The sequence below is a fragment of the Diadema setosum genome, chromosome 4 (assembly GCF_964275005.1).
Source record: "Diadema setosum chromosome 4, eeDiaSeto1, whole genome shotgun sequence".
Lineage (NCBI taxonomy): Eukaryota > Metazoa > Echinodermata > Echinoidea > Diadematoida > Diadematidae > Diadema > Diadema setosum.
The window spans coordinates 18981264-18996498 of NC_092688.1; the positions used below are offsets into that span (position 1 = coordinate 18981264).

Consider the following 15235-nt stretch of genomic DNA (forward strand, 5'->3'; position numbering starts at 1 on the left):
TGACTTAATTACTACTAGACCACTTTTCTAATGAAGTGCTAATATTACTAATGTTACACTCTGTGTGAACTTAGATTCTATCAACTTTTGGTTATAGATTCTACTTATAGTGTCTTTAACTGAAATTGAATTACCGGTTCTCCATTCTAGATGTTACTTAGCTCTGTTCCTGGCATTTGTCTCCAAATCTAGACTGCAAGCAGTCTTCCTTGGTTTTCTCCTTTATAAAGCACGGCTCAATAAAATACGCAAACAACAAGAATAAATAACACGCGTCTTTCTACTAGTCTCATGACACTATCCGGATCTCACCCCGCCGGGATTTTAACCAGCACACACTCCACAGATACATTTCTAGGCCCTGTCAACAGTTCCTTGCAAGTTCTGCACTCACTCTGTCGGTGTCAGACCCTGCAACCTAGGTATCTCACTACCCGGTACTCGGTGATAGCATAGACATCAAGTGGGTCACACTCCTACCTATCACTGGTGGGACACAAACACCGCTTTAAAATAACCATCTTCTGACACTAAATCAGCACCTCGACCGTTACTGTGCACTAGTCAGGCCTGCCCTAGGCACACTCGATTTTGACACTTGTTAAATTTACTAAAAGTAATGAGTGAAAGGACAGAAACACAAGGAGGGAAAAGGGGGGGGGGGGGGAAGAGGAAAGAACAGCAGCTTGCCATGACCACATCACGCTAGGAGTAGGACATCAATTGCCAGATTGCAGCTAAGCCCTTGTAGTTTCAGCATCATCGAGACTCGACCTTCAGCTAAAGCGTCAAACTTGTCTTTCATCTCGAACCCAGTCTCCGACACTGCAAACATCACAACTGCTGGTTTGGCATGGTAACACGTCACTCATCAAGCTGTAGAATCTGCCGTCAGTCTTTCGCCTCATCAGGGAATGAAAGGGAAGAGGGGGGGGGGGGGGGAGGGGGAAGGGGAAGGGAATCTGCCCAACACTCATCACAACCTACACATGTCTATATCTATAACCTATTCGGTATTCAAATACAAAGAGCATGGTACCACCTCATGTCTTCATAAGATGTTAAACTACAATCCACTGCACATCACATTGTCATCATAAAATATTCTAAGTTCGCACTTCTCTTGAAAAATTTCTAAGTGCTGACACTGTCAAAAATTTCTAAGTCACACTTCTCTTAAAAATTTCTAAGTGCTGACACTGTCAAAAATTTCTAAGTCACACTTCTCTTAGAATGACTAAGTGCTGACTAGCGACACCATAAGATATTCTAAGTTCACACTTCCCTTGAAAAAAATTTCTAAGTGCTGACACTGTCAAATATTTCTAAGTCACACTTTTCTTAAAAAAAATTTCTAAGTGCTGACACTGTCAAAAATTTCTAAGTCACACTTCTCTTAAAAATTTCTAAGTGCTGACACTGTCAAAAATTTCTAAGTCACACTTCTCTTAGAATGACTAAGTGCTGACTAGTGACACCATAAAATATTCTAAGTTCACACTTCCCTTGAAAAATTTCTAAGTGCTGACACTGTCAAATATTTCTAAGTCACACTTCTCTCAAAAATTTCTAAGTGCTGACACTGTCAAAAATTTCTAGGTCACACTTCTCTTAGAATGACTAAGTGCTGACTAGTGACACCATAAAATATTCTAAGTTCACACTTCCCTTGAAAAATTTCTAAGTCACACTTCTCTAAAAAAAAATTTCTAAGTGCTGACACTGTCAAATATTTGTAAGTCACACTTCTCTTAAAATGACTAAGTCTCAACAAGTGTCTCATACAAAAGCAGAACTAACAGTTAGATTCTAGACGACACCAACTAGAATCCTAACACAGTTTAAATTCCAAACACTAGTTGCCAATCTGGGTAAAATTCTAGCAACAAACTGGATAACAACTTGGGTAACAACAATAATTAGACTGAGTCTATTCCTAGGAGACATCGTTCATGACCCCCTATCCCAGGGTCCCAGACCCTGCATTGCATCATCGCCATCTCTCTGTTTAGCAAAGAAAAATAACATCCTCTCTTAATAAATTTGCCTAAGAGACTGTGAGCATGTAAGAAAAATATTCTCAAACAATTGATACTCCATACTTGTCCCTACTCTATTGAGAAGCAGAGTTATTTTCGCCTAAGTCAATGGGAAAGAAACCCTAAATTCGCTATCCATCTTCTTAATAAAATTGTTTCCAATTTCCCTAACTAAGAAGACCATCACAAATATTTTCTAAGTATTTGTTTATATCCTCATATCTCAGTTTATAAGTTCTAACCATGCTAACAACATTATAGGGACTTAGAGAATTTTAGACTTACGATTGCTCTAACTTTATAGCCTCAGACTTTATCAGATCACAAATGTAGCATCAACAAGACATCAAGGATGTACAGGGTCAAGATCATCAACGAAATTCTCAGCCAGGGTAAAATTTCAAGCTTCCCGGGCCCCCTTTTATACCCCTTGACCCGGAGTCCTAAAGTGCAGACAATACGCCTCTGAACGCTGATTGGCTAAAAGTTTTTACGTCACGCACAGCGGCAAATTCAATTGGGAAGTACACTGCAGCGACCATTGTTCGCCGGGGAATTAACCTGGATACAACAAAAATTACACTCTCATCTTTGGACATTACACTTCCAAAGCAAATTCTGGCTATTCACCAACTTATTTCTCTTCAGTATAAAAGGTAAGCAGTGAAATTACACATTTCTTAATGCCATTTCTCGTACGTGAATACACTCGATCTTACCTCAGTCCCACATGTACAATTCTATGTTTTCTGACTGAGCTATAATTAGCACACAGGTTTCGCCGTTGCCGGTTGATTTTAGACTTGACAGTAAAACCACATAGTCTCATTTTATACCTGTGAAAACATTAAAATGACTTAAGTTTCTTCCAAAATCCAATCTTTTCTACCAAAAAGATCTACAAGAGCCAAAACCTATGTCCTAAATTCTGAATTCGTCTGTTGACATTCTGTGATACGGTAACTACGCCATACACTGTGCAATTGTCTATATAGCCTAGCTAGCGTCTACACATTGTCATTTACGTGTGCATCCTGCTAGTCTTCTATCATCACTGTTCATTGTTTATTACACATATTCTTCAATAAAATCTTCCTTACTATAATATTCATTTTGTGTAAAAAGCCTCAATTTCGTTGTTTTATATTTCCCAGAATTTTGTTCACATTCCAATGTTCAACGTTAACAATTTTGAAAAAAAATTATCAAAACATTGCCTGTATCCAAAGACAATATCAACATTGCTGTTCTCATTATGTACTACATGTATTGTATTGTATTGTATTGTATTTTTATTTTATTTTATTTTATTTATTTATTTATTTTTTTTTTTTTGGGGGGGGGGGGAATAACAGCGTTTTCCTCACACTATCCCCCTCCTCGACAATCACTGTCCCAGTGATTATTACCACCACTTTTAAATCTACAGATCCCAATAATAACTTTTAATATCTTCCTGAATGAGCAGAATTAATAAAGTTCCTACTCATATCCTACAACACCAATATATGACATATGTTACATATATCTACACTTATTTACAACAACAACAGTAACTATATACAGTTCATATCACACTCTATTCTTCTTTCACTTCACACAGGTCTGATTCTGGGTGAACAATATCCACTGTCTCTCTCAGGAGCCGGGTCTGTCCATGTGCTGTCACATAAACCTTGCTCCTGATTTCGATGCGAGTGATTACGCGGATCCCCACACACGGCTTTTTCAGAAGAATGGTTAGTTCATCATCGCTGTCGTCCCGCAGATCAATAGTGCGCTTCCTCGATGTCTCTGTACTGGGCTTTGCTGGGGTGCTGTCTCCATTCTCAACGTTGCCATCGTCATCGCTAGAGTTGCCGCCAGCGTCGTCATCATTCTTAGCACTTCCATCGTCATCACTACAGTTGCTGCCAGCGTCGTCATCATTCTTAACGCTGCAATCGTCATCACTACAGTTGCTGCCAGAGTCGCTGTCAGAGTCGTCGTGGCTGCTGCCCTCATCACTGGAGTCACCATCACTGAAGATCTCCTCCCACTCGCCTTCATCTTCCACTTCAACCGTTGTTACTTTTTCTTCATTTCCCTTGCTTAGCTCCTCCTTCTCTTCCTCGTCTCTCCTTTCCTCCTTCTTCTCTTCTTTGTCTCTCCTTTCCTTCTTCTCTTCCTTGTCTCTCCTTTCCTCCATCTTCTCTTCTTTGTCTCTCCTTTCCTTCTTCTCTTCCTTGTCTCTCCTTTCCTCCTTCTTCTCTTCCTTGTCTCTCCTTTCCTTCTTCTCTTCCTTGTCTCGCCTTTCCTTCTTTGTTATCCGCTCCCCCCTCAACTCGACCTGGGACCTATTCTTCATCCAGTTTTTGCGATACGTCTCGCTAGCGACACCATACTGGATGGTGGGCAGCCTTCGATGGGGATGGTGTGTTCCATGGTGGAGATCGAGCGCTCGCTGATTCTCCACCTCCCTCCCACAGATCCTACATCTCCCCGTTATGGTTGTCTCATGATGATTGTTTAGATGTTGGCGATACACCTCCCACGTGTTGTAGTATGATGAACAGAAACGGCACTTCATCTGTGAAGCAATCAGGTGGGTAGAAACAAAACAAATATGATCTGGTTAGTCATTCACTCATCATCCTTTCTAAATCTTAGTGGAGGCAGTCTAACTCTATGGGGATTGCGTCTCACGTCAGTCTCATCAAGCCAATTCTTGCGGGGGGAACCATCATAGGTCTTAAGTCTATTAACGTGTACCACTTTTGGTGCGGTCCTCTGTGACTGTTGGATACGATACACTACTTCAGACAGTTTACTGGTTACAAGGTACGGACCCAGCCACTTCATCATCAACTTAGGTGATAGACCTCTTCTCCTCTGGATACTTTGCAACCAAACCCAGTCACCCTTCTTGAATGTACGCATCACAGTGTTTCTGTCATACATCTGTTTCTGCTTAGAAGCTGCTAACTTCAGTTTTGATCTCGCATTCTCATGTGCATCTTGTAGCGAACATCTTAACCTGTATGCATAATCATCTTTGTCATTTTCATCATCAGGTGTTGGTGATTCTATCGTCAAATCTACCGGAAGAGTGGTTTCCCTTCCCAACATCATCATAGAGGGAGTTTCATCAGTCGACGATTGGATTGACGTTCGATAGGCCATCATAGCGAATGGTATCCTCTCATCCCAGTCTCTCTGATGACGATCAGGGTCAAGTGACGCAGCTAGTGTAGTCGTCAAAGTGCGGTTGAATCGCTCAACGAAGCCGTCTCCCTTAGGATGGTAAGGACAAGTTCGGGTTTTCTTCACTCCTAACATCTTACATACTTCCTTCATCAGTGTGGACTCAAAGTTGCGTCCCTGGTCAGTGTGTAACTCTTTGGGTATCCCAAATCGACAAATGAATTCCTCAACAAAGACCTTAGCAACCGTCACAGCTTCTTGGTTAGGAATGGCAAAGGCTTCAATCCATTTAGTAAAGTAATCTCCGATGACAAGCACATAGACATTCCCTCTATCAGTCTTAGGTAGGGGTCCCATGATATCCATCGCAACACGCTCTAATGGGGCTCCAACTCCATATTGCTGCAAAGGGGCAAGAAGTCTCTTGGGCGGATTCTTCATCATGGCACAAGTGTTGCATTTTCTCACCCATGACCTCACATCACCTGCAAGTCCTACCCAATAATACCTCTGCTGTACTTTGTGAAGCAACTTATGTACCCCTAAGTGTCCAGCTGTTGGAGAATTATGCAATTCCATCAAAATCTCTGGTCGTAGTGTACGAGGGAGAACAAGTTTCCAAGTCACATCACTACCATCAACAGACTCCCATTTTCTCATCAATACCCCATCTCGCACTGCAAGTAAATCCCAGTTCACCCAATAGGTTTTCACTGCAGAGGAAAGGGCAGACACTTCTTTCCATTCTGGCTTCACATCATTTGTCTCTTTCCATCTCAACACATGTTTGATGTCAGCATCTTGCTGCTGTGCTCGTCTAATTCTCTCAAACGTCACAGAGGGAAGCAAAGTAATTGCAGCAACTCTCTCTGTCAACTCATCTACATCAAAAGCTGTATTCTCAGCCATCATCCATGAATAACTTGTACCTAAGTAAGAAACAACAACAACAACACTAAAATTCAAATGTCTGAAACTTCAATAACTTCGTAGTTTACTCCACCATTTCAATTAACTACTCGACACGCTTAGTCATCAGTATCTAATTCACTGTCTCTGTTTCCTACACAGGCATCATTTAGGCGGCCGCACTGGGAACAAGGGCGTCTTGACAGTCCGTCAGCATTCATGTGAACTCTCCCAGCACGATGAACCAAGGTAAGGCGATACTGAGTAACTATCTCTAACCATCTAGCTAGCTGACCTTCAGGATTCTTGAAATTGAGTAACCATGTCAGTGCGCCATGATCTGTTCGAACTTGGACTTCTTGACCGTAGAGATAATGACGAAAGTGCTTCAGAAAGTGAACAATCGCTAACAGCTCTCGTCTCGTCACGCAATAGTTTTGTTCAGCTCGACTCAAAGTTCGACTTGCATAGGCTATGACTCTCTCATGCCCATCTTGTGCTTGTGATAACACGGCCCCGATAGCATACTTGCTTGCATCAGTGTCCATAAGAAATGGTACTCCTTCTCTTGGGTAGGCTAGAATTGGGGAGGTTGTTAACTTCTCCTTCAAAGTCTGGAATGCCGTCTCACACTCTGAGCTCCAGTCAAATTTCTTCTCTTTCTGAGTGAGGACATGAAGTGGTCTTGCAATTTCAGCAAAGTCCTTAATGTACCTGCGATAATATGACGCCAGGCCGAGAAAACTTCTGACATCAGTTGTGTTGGCAGGTGTAGGCCACGATTTGATTGATTCTATCTTCTCAGGATCTGTGCGTACTCCGTTGTCAGACACAATGTGACCGAGGTAGAGGACTTCTCTCTTGAACAGGTGACATTTCTTGGGTTTCAACTTCAAGTTAGCACTTCTCAGACGATCTAGAACGAGTTTGAGTCTGTCGATCACCTCCTCCACTGATGAGCCGAATACAATAACATCATCCAAGTAAATGAGTAGTATCTTCCAATGAAGTCCTGCCAGCACAGTTTCCATCAATCTCTCAAAAGTAGACGGTGCATTTGATAACCCAAAAGGCATCACTTCAAATTGGTACAGACCTCCAGGCACAACAAAAGCCGACTTCAACTTTGCATCATCATCAAGGGGAACCTGCCAGTAACCAGAGGCTAAGTCTAGTGTGCAGAAATACTTTGCACCATCAAGAGCATCAATCGACTCATCTATTCTTGGAAGGGGAAACGAGTCTTTCACAGTGTGTTTGTTGAGTAGGCGATAATCTACACAAAACCTCTTGGTACCGTCTTTCTTATCCACGAGTACAACAGGGGAAGACCACGGGCTGCATGATGGCTTGATTATGCCTCGTTCTAACATTTCTTTCACTTGTTTGTCGATTTCATCTTTCAGACCCATAGGCGGACGTCTTGGCCCTTGTCGTAGTGGTGCATTACATGTCGTGTGAATGGAGTGATACATCATCGTAGTTCGACCTATGTCATTGTCTCCTCTTGCAAATACGTCTCCATACTCAGCTAACATCTCGGCTATTTTGGCATGCTGTCGCTCATCAATGTTGGCTGTTGCTTCGATATACAAGTCTCTCAGGTGTTTGGGTACATCATCAATCGGTTCATCAGCACTAACTTCAACTCTCTGAACACGGCTTCGTTCATCACTCATACTGGCACAGGAAATGACCTCATTGTCTATCACAACTAACTCCTCTTCACAGTTTATTCTCGCATTCATGCATTGGAGAAAATCCATCCCCAAAATTCCATCTTGCTCAATAGCTGCTACCACCAACTCAACTTCATGTACTCTACTTCCAATCTTCATCTCTACTTCAATTTCTCCATGCACTCTAATTGCAGATCCATTTGCCTGAGAAAGCTGTACTGCAGAATGACACATATTTGCTTGATGCATTGTGCTGACTACATCATGAGAAATTAATGAAATTGTTGCTCCAGTGTCAATTAAGAAATGCAACTGTCTGTCATCAATCATCACGGGAATGAACATAGTGTAACTGACATCACTGATAGTGCAAATTCTAGTTCTGTTACTCTGCTGTTCATCATCTAGTTGTGTGGGCCTGGTCGCTGGTAGTTGGGCCGTCCCCTGGCCAACAGGGAAGGCCTCCTGTCGTTTCCCTGCTGAGCTCCACGATTTGGGCACTCCCTACTAAAGTGTCCAACCTGCTGGCAAGCAAAACATGTGACAGTAGATCTATCAATCTTTGGTCTCACATCACTCTGTCTCAACACTTCAGTCAACTGTTTGAGAGTAGATTTCAGCTCATCAATTTCATGTCTCATTTTGTCATTCACAGGTGCAGCCTGGACCTGGTTCTCCACTGTCCTGACGTATCGAGTTGGTCTACATCTCTCACGAGCTTTCTCTACCTTCAAAAAGGATTCTGTCGCGAGCCCTGCACGGATTGCCTCATCTAAAGTCGTTGCATGCGCACGGAATATGCCACTACGGATCTCTGAGTCATCAATTGCTTCTGAGAAATGTCCACGCGTTAGTCTCTCACGTGCATCATTACTCAGTTCGGGGTAAGCTAAGGCAGTCAAATCACGGATGGCTTGGCCGAGTTCTTGCAGAGTCTCATCTTTCCCACGACGCCTCATTCTAAGTTCCATCAAGAAATTTTCAGCATGCTCCCCTGGACCAAATCTATGTTCCAAGTGCTTCACTAAGTCCTTGTAAGAAATGGGTGCACCAGGAGGCAAATTTGACAACACCTTCAAAGCAGGTCCCTGCAAACGAGTCGCCAAATACTGCCCAGCCTCAGAGTCAGTCCACGCATTCAACTCTTTGCAAACCTCAAAATGACGGCGATAATCAGCCCACGGCATCTTGCCACTGAACTTGTCGGGAATGACATCCTTGCGATGTACATCTGCGGTTCGCATCATCACTTGAGTTGGGACATCACTCGCAACATATCGGGGGTTGGCATCAAACTGCCTAGCGGTATATTCACGTCGTCGTCTTGGCGGGATGCTATCACCATACTCATTCATTCTGACAGCTATCTCTGGATCCGTACCATCAACAGCCCAACTTCTAGTGACTACATCATCACCCCCACCAGTACCCTCTGTCATCGTCACAGGACTCACTGGACTAGCTTCAGTCATGACCGCCTTTTTATTTTTAGCGTAGAAATGGGGTTTGTGAACGTGTCTCTTACAAACAATCAGGAGCAAGCTCCCCTATGCAACTAGTCACCTATGTACTACTCTTTCACTTTAACTCTAACCAACCAGTTCGTGAATAGAGTTCTAACTTACACTAAGGTGCGAAGTGTGCATTTTTACCGCTGCGTAACTATCTTACGTGTATCAATACTTTGTAATACGCACTCATACTCTCCTATACTCCCAACCAAATTAAAGAACAGTACTTTATTACTTAGTACTCAGAATTTCCAGTCTATTTTAGAACACAGGTACTACGTGAACCTCTCGACAGTCCAGCTGTCCTAACCTCAAACTTCACCACCAATGTCACCATAACTTCTCCACATCACTATCTTAGGTCTCACAGCTCCCTGCTGTTCACCTACTACTAACTCACCACTTCAACGTCACTACATCGCCTTATCTCCACAACGGCATAAGTTCTCCAACACTCCAACGATTTGTCATGTAATACCAGTGTCCAAGATAGCACAATCACCTCATATTCTGTACTTCACTTTTAACCACTAAGTATGTGTTAGTGCTATAAGCCTAAGTACTATTTCCAAAACTAGCAACCTGTTTGTAACCACACCAACAAATTTCATTCTACTTTCCTAGTACAAAAATTCACTGACTAAATGCCTGACTTAGACCTTTCCAATAGACCATCAGACCGCTCACATGCTTATATAATTTCTGAAGTAAAGATTTAACCATCACTCCGCTTACAAAAATTTTGATCTCTACTAGTGCAGCGTGACCATCCCACCACTTACAAAAATTTTAACTTCTGAAAGTATACGTGACCATCCCACCGCTTACAAAAATTTTAATCTGAACTAGTGCAGCGTGACCATCCCACCGCTGCCACCAAAAATATGTAACGGTATTTGATCGTGACCATGTACCAATTTGGGGTGGCGATCTTAAAAGATTTGTCCTATCTGCCACCAAACAGTAACAAGGCTAGATCTCCGTAACGGTAGCTCAATCAATCAAATCTCATCAACTATCACTCATTCGAAGGTAATGCTGCCACCAGGTTTGTTCAGGTAAACCACGCCTTGCCAACAACATAACTTCCTTATTTGTCAGCAGAACTACAGAGAGAGAGGGAGATTAACTAGAATCTATTCATAACAAACACTGACCAATCAGAAAGTTCCTTTTATAAGTGCCTAATCGACCCTGAATGCCACTATCATACTGAATGTGCAATTGGTTGAAAGTGCGTACATGCAAATGAGCTAACTGACTTGACCGCCAAACAGTCCTACTAAGCCATTACTACTAGCACTCGAATACAGTGAGTCTCGTGATTTTGCACTAAAATCTCCTGTTTCAACAAGACTTCTATGCCAAGTTTCTAACAATCTCATCATTCAAGCATTCAGCATAATATAGGTGAGTTGATAATTCGATATTTAGTGTCTTTGTGCATAATCGTGACTGTCAGAATAGCTAGTGTTGATATTTAAATACCACGAGTCAGCTGTGCACGTTTCAGTCATTGCACCACAACACTCCATACAGCGACAATTTCTCCACACGTGTTTCCAGCACACACACAGTCAGACTGGCATGCTAAGCATTCACAACCACTCTCGAGCGTAAGGTCAACAGGCCTAACTGTCATGTACATTTCACTTGTAAATTGCGGCACCCACATTCTGGCATTCCTACAGTGCATCCTAACTACTAGTAATCCCTTCTCTCTCAGTCACAAAGTTCTTATCAAACTGATTACTTCAACTGGCTCGAGCGTCGATGACGGGTTCGTTTGTCCACAGTATATGGACGCGGTCGTGGGATGATGGTCTTGTTATACTGCTACTCTCGATTACTCCACACATCACAACTGCAACCACAGATCACTAAACAGACTTGCAGTCATTCGTCACACAACACTTGACTTTCTTCGTAACTTAGTCTGTTCAAGCAGGAATTGAATTCACAACAACACTGAACGTTTAATTCCAAACTTCTATGTACATTGTCGCAAAGTGTGATTACATGTAATACTCTGACGGTCTGTACACTTTACAGTATTGTACAGTTCAAACATTTACACACGGATTGTTTCCATTTTAGAAAATCTAGTATTGATACTTATACTCTGTCCCCCAATTCTTATATTATTACCTTTTTAGGAGAAGTATGAGTGCGTTTCTTTACTTACAGGCATGTTCATACTGACTTAATTACTACTAGACCACTTTTCTAATGAAGTGCTAATATTACTAATGTTACACTCTGTGTGAACTTAGATTCTATCAACTTTTGGTTATAGATTCTACTTATAGTGTCTTTAACTGAAATTGAATTACCGGTTCTCCATTCTAGATGTTACTTAGCTCTGTTCCTGGCATTTGTCTCCAAATCTAGACTGCAAGCAGTCTTCCTTGGTTTTCTCCTTTATAAAGCACGGCTCAATAAAATACGCAAACAACAAGAATAAATAACACGCGTCTTTCTACTAGTCTCATGACACTATCCGGATCTCACCCCGCCGGGATTTTAACCAGCACACACTCCACAGATACATTTCTAGGCCCTGTCAACAGTTCCTTGCAAGTTCTGCACTCACTCTGTCGGTGTCAGACCCTGCAACCTAGGTATCTCACTACCCGGTACTCGGTGATAGCATAGACATCAAGTGGGTCACACTCCTACCTATCACTGGTGGGACACAAACACCGCTTTAAAATAACCATCTTCTGACACTAAATCAGCACCTCGACCGTTACTGTGCACTAGTCAGGCCTGCCCTAGGCACACTCGATTTTGACACTTGTTAAATTTACTAAAAGTAATGAGTGAAAGGACAGAAACACAAGGAGGGAAAAGGGGGGGGGGGGGGAAGAGGAAAGAACAGCAGCTTGCCATGACCACATCACGCTAGGAGTAGGACATCAATTGCCAGATTGCAGCTAAGCCCTTGTAGTTTCAGCATCATCGAGACTCGACCTTCAGCTAAAGCGTCAAACTTGTCTTTCATCTCGAACCCAGTCTCCGACACTGCAAACATCACAACTGCTGGTTTGGCATGGTAACACGTCACTCATCAAGCTGTAGAATCTGCCGTCAGTCTTTCGCCTCATCAGGGAATGAAAGGGAAGAGGGGGGGGGGGGGAGGGGGAAGGGGAAGGGAATCTGCCCAACACTCATCACAACCTACACATGTCTATATCTATAACCTATTCGGTATTCAAATACAAAGAGCATGGTACCACCTCATGTCTTCATAAGATGTTAAACTACAATCCACTGCACATCACATTGTCATCATAAAATATTCTAAGTTCGCACTTCTCTTGAAAAATTTCTAAGTGCTGACACTGTCAAAAATTTCTAAGTCACACTTCTCTTAAAAATTTCTAAGTGCTGACACTGTCAAAAATTTCTAAGTCACACTTCTCTTAGAATGACTAAGTGCTGACTAGCGACACCATAAGATATTCTAAGTTCACACTTCCCTTGAAAAAAATTTCTAAGTGCTGACACTGTCAAAAATTTCTAAGTCACACTTCTCTTAAAAATTTCTAAGTGCTGACACTGTCAAAAATTTCTAAGTCACACTTCTCTTAGAATGACTAAGTGCTGACTAGTGACACCATAAAATATTCTAAGTTCACACTTCCCTTGAAAAATTTCTAAGTGCTGACACTGTCAAATATTTCTAAGTCACACTTCTCTCAAAAATTTCTAAGTGCTGACACTGTCAAAAATTTCTAGGTCACACTTCTCTTAGAATGACTAAGTGCTGACTAGTGACACCATAAAATATTCTAAGTTCACACTTCCCTTGAAAAATTTCTAAGTCACACTTCTCTAAAAAAAAATTTCTAAGTGCTGACACTGTCAAATATTTGTAAGTCACACTTCTCTTAAAATGACTAAGTCTCAACAAGTGTCTCATACAAAAGCAGAACTAACAGTTAGATTCTAGACGACACCAACTAGAATCCTAACACAGTTTAAATTCCAAACACTAGTTGCCAATCTGGGTAAAATTCTAGCAACAAACTGGATAACAACTTGGGTAACAACAATAATTAGACTGAGTCTATTCCTAGGAGACATCGTTCATGACCCCCTATCCCAGGGTCCCAGACCCTGCATTGCATCATCGCCATCTCTCTGTTTAGCAAAGAAAAATAACATCCTCTCTTAATAAATTTGCCTAAGAGACTGTGAGCATGTAAGAAAAATATTCTCAAACAATTGATACTCCATACTTGTCCCTACTCTATTGAGAAGCAGAGTTATTTTCGCCTAAGTCAATGGGAAAGAAACCCTAAATTCGCTATCCATCTTCTTAATAAAATTGTTTCCAATTTCCCTAACTAAGAAGACCATCACAAATATTTTCTAAGTATTTGTTTATATCCTCATATCTCAGTTTATAAGTTCTAACCATGCTAACAACATTATAGGGACTTAGAGAATTTTAGACTTACGATTGCTCTAACTTTATAGCCTCAGACTTTATCAGATCACAAATGTAGCATCAACAAGACATCAAGGATGTACAGGGTCAAGATCATCAACGAAATTCTCAGCCAGGGTAAAATTTCAAGCTTCCCGGGCCCCCTTTTATACCCCTTGACCCGGAGTCCTAAAGTGCAGACAATACGCCTCTGAACGCTGATTGGCTAAAAGTTTTTACGTCACGCACAGCGGCAAATTCAATTGGGAAGTACACTGCAGCGACCATTGTTCGCCGGGGAATTAACCTGGATACAACAAAAATTACACTCTCATCTTTGGACATTACACTTCCAAAGCAAATTCTGGCTATTCACCAACTTATTTCTCTTCAGTATAAAAGGTAAGCAGTGAAATTACACATTTCTTAATGCCATTTCTCGTACGTGAATACACTCGATCTTACCTCAGTCCCACATGTACAATTCTATGTTTTCTGACTGAGCTATAATTAGCACACAGGTTTCGCCGTTGCCGGTTGATTTTAGACTTGACAGTAAAACCACATAGTCTCATTTTATACCTGTGAAAACATTAAAATGACTTAAGTTTCTTCCAAAATCCAATCTTTTCTACCAAAAAGATCTACAAGAGCCAAAACCTATGTCCTAAATTCTGAATTCGTCTGTTGACATTCTGTGATACGGTAACTACGCCATACACTGTGCAATTGTCTATATAGCCTAGCTAGCGTCTACACATTGTCATTTACGTGTGCATCCTGCTAGTCTTCTATCATCACTGTTCATTGTTTATTACACATATTCTTCAATAAAATCTTCCTTACTATAATATTCATTTTGTGTAAAAAGCCTCAATTTCGTTGTTTTATATTTCCCAGAATTTTGTTCACATTCCAATGTTCAACGTTAACAATTTTGAAAAAAAATTATCAAAACATTGCCTGTATCCAAAGACAATATCAACATTGCTGTTCTCATTATGTACTACATGTATTGTATTGTATTGTATTGTATTTTTATTTTATTTTATTTTATTTATTTATTTATTTATTTTTTTTTTGGGGGGGGGGGGAATAACAGCGTTTTCCTCACAGGCCTATATAGCTATAGGCCCTAGCTACCATTACGGTTTCATACATAGCCTAAAAACCCTAACACCAACGCTGCAAAATTGATAATATAGACAAGGGGTCTTGGCATTATACGCCAGTTAATGTGAATGAACAACATAGAAAGAGATATAAGAGGGAAATAGTACCGATAATTACTTTTCTAAACACATAGTAGTCAATAAAAAAACTAAAAGATTCACTCCAGATCCAGGCTTACCTTTTGCTTTGCTCTTCTTATCACACGATCCTCATCCCCAAACCGTGCCCCACCCATGAAACACCACTCTAGCTCGGCCGGCCAATACAGTATACCTGCGTGCATGTACTGCGCGCGCGAGGCGCGTC

At 41.4% G+C, this 15235-nt stretch overlaps 1 protein-coding gene and 2 long non-coding RNA genes across 3 annotated transcripts; 2 read left to right on the forward strand and 1 right to left on the reverse strand.

Annotated features, from left to right (window-relative positions):
• Positions 1 to 1353: 1353 nt before the first annotated feature.
• Positions 1354 to 3144, forward strand: LOC140226975 (uncharacterized). Its single transcript, XR_011901006.1, has 2 exons — positions 1354 to 1547; positions 1600 to 3144. It is a non-coding gene; the product is annotated as an uncharacterized lncRNA (long non-coding RNA).
• A 241-nt stretch (positions 3145 to 3385) lies between these two features.
• LOC140227584 (uncharacterized) lies at positions 3386 to 14042 on the reverse strand. Its single transcript, XM_072308000.1, has 2 exons — positions 13788 to 14042; positions 3386 to 4608 (listed from the first exon to the last, which is right to left on the reverse strand). Exon 2 carries the CDS (start codon positions 4606 to 4608, stop codon positions 3619 to 3621), a length of 990 nt encoding a protein of 329 aa, XP_072164101.1. The 5' UTR covers positions 13788 to 14042; the 3' UTR covers positions 3386 to 3618.
• On the forward strand, positions 12315 to 14607 carry LOC140227585 (uncharacterized). The gene is made up of 2 exons (XR_011901060.1): positions 12315 to 13010; positions 13063 to 14607. It is a non-coding gene; the product is annotated as an uncharacterized lncRNA (long non-coding RNA).
• The last annotated feature ends 628 nt before the right edge of the window (positions 14608 to 15235 follow it).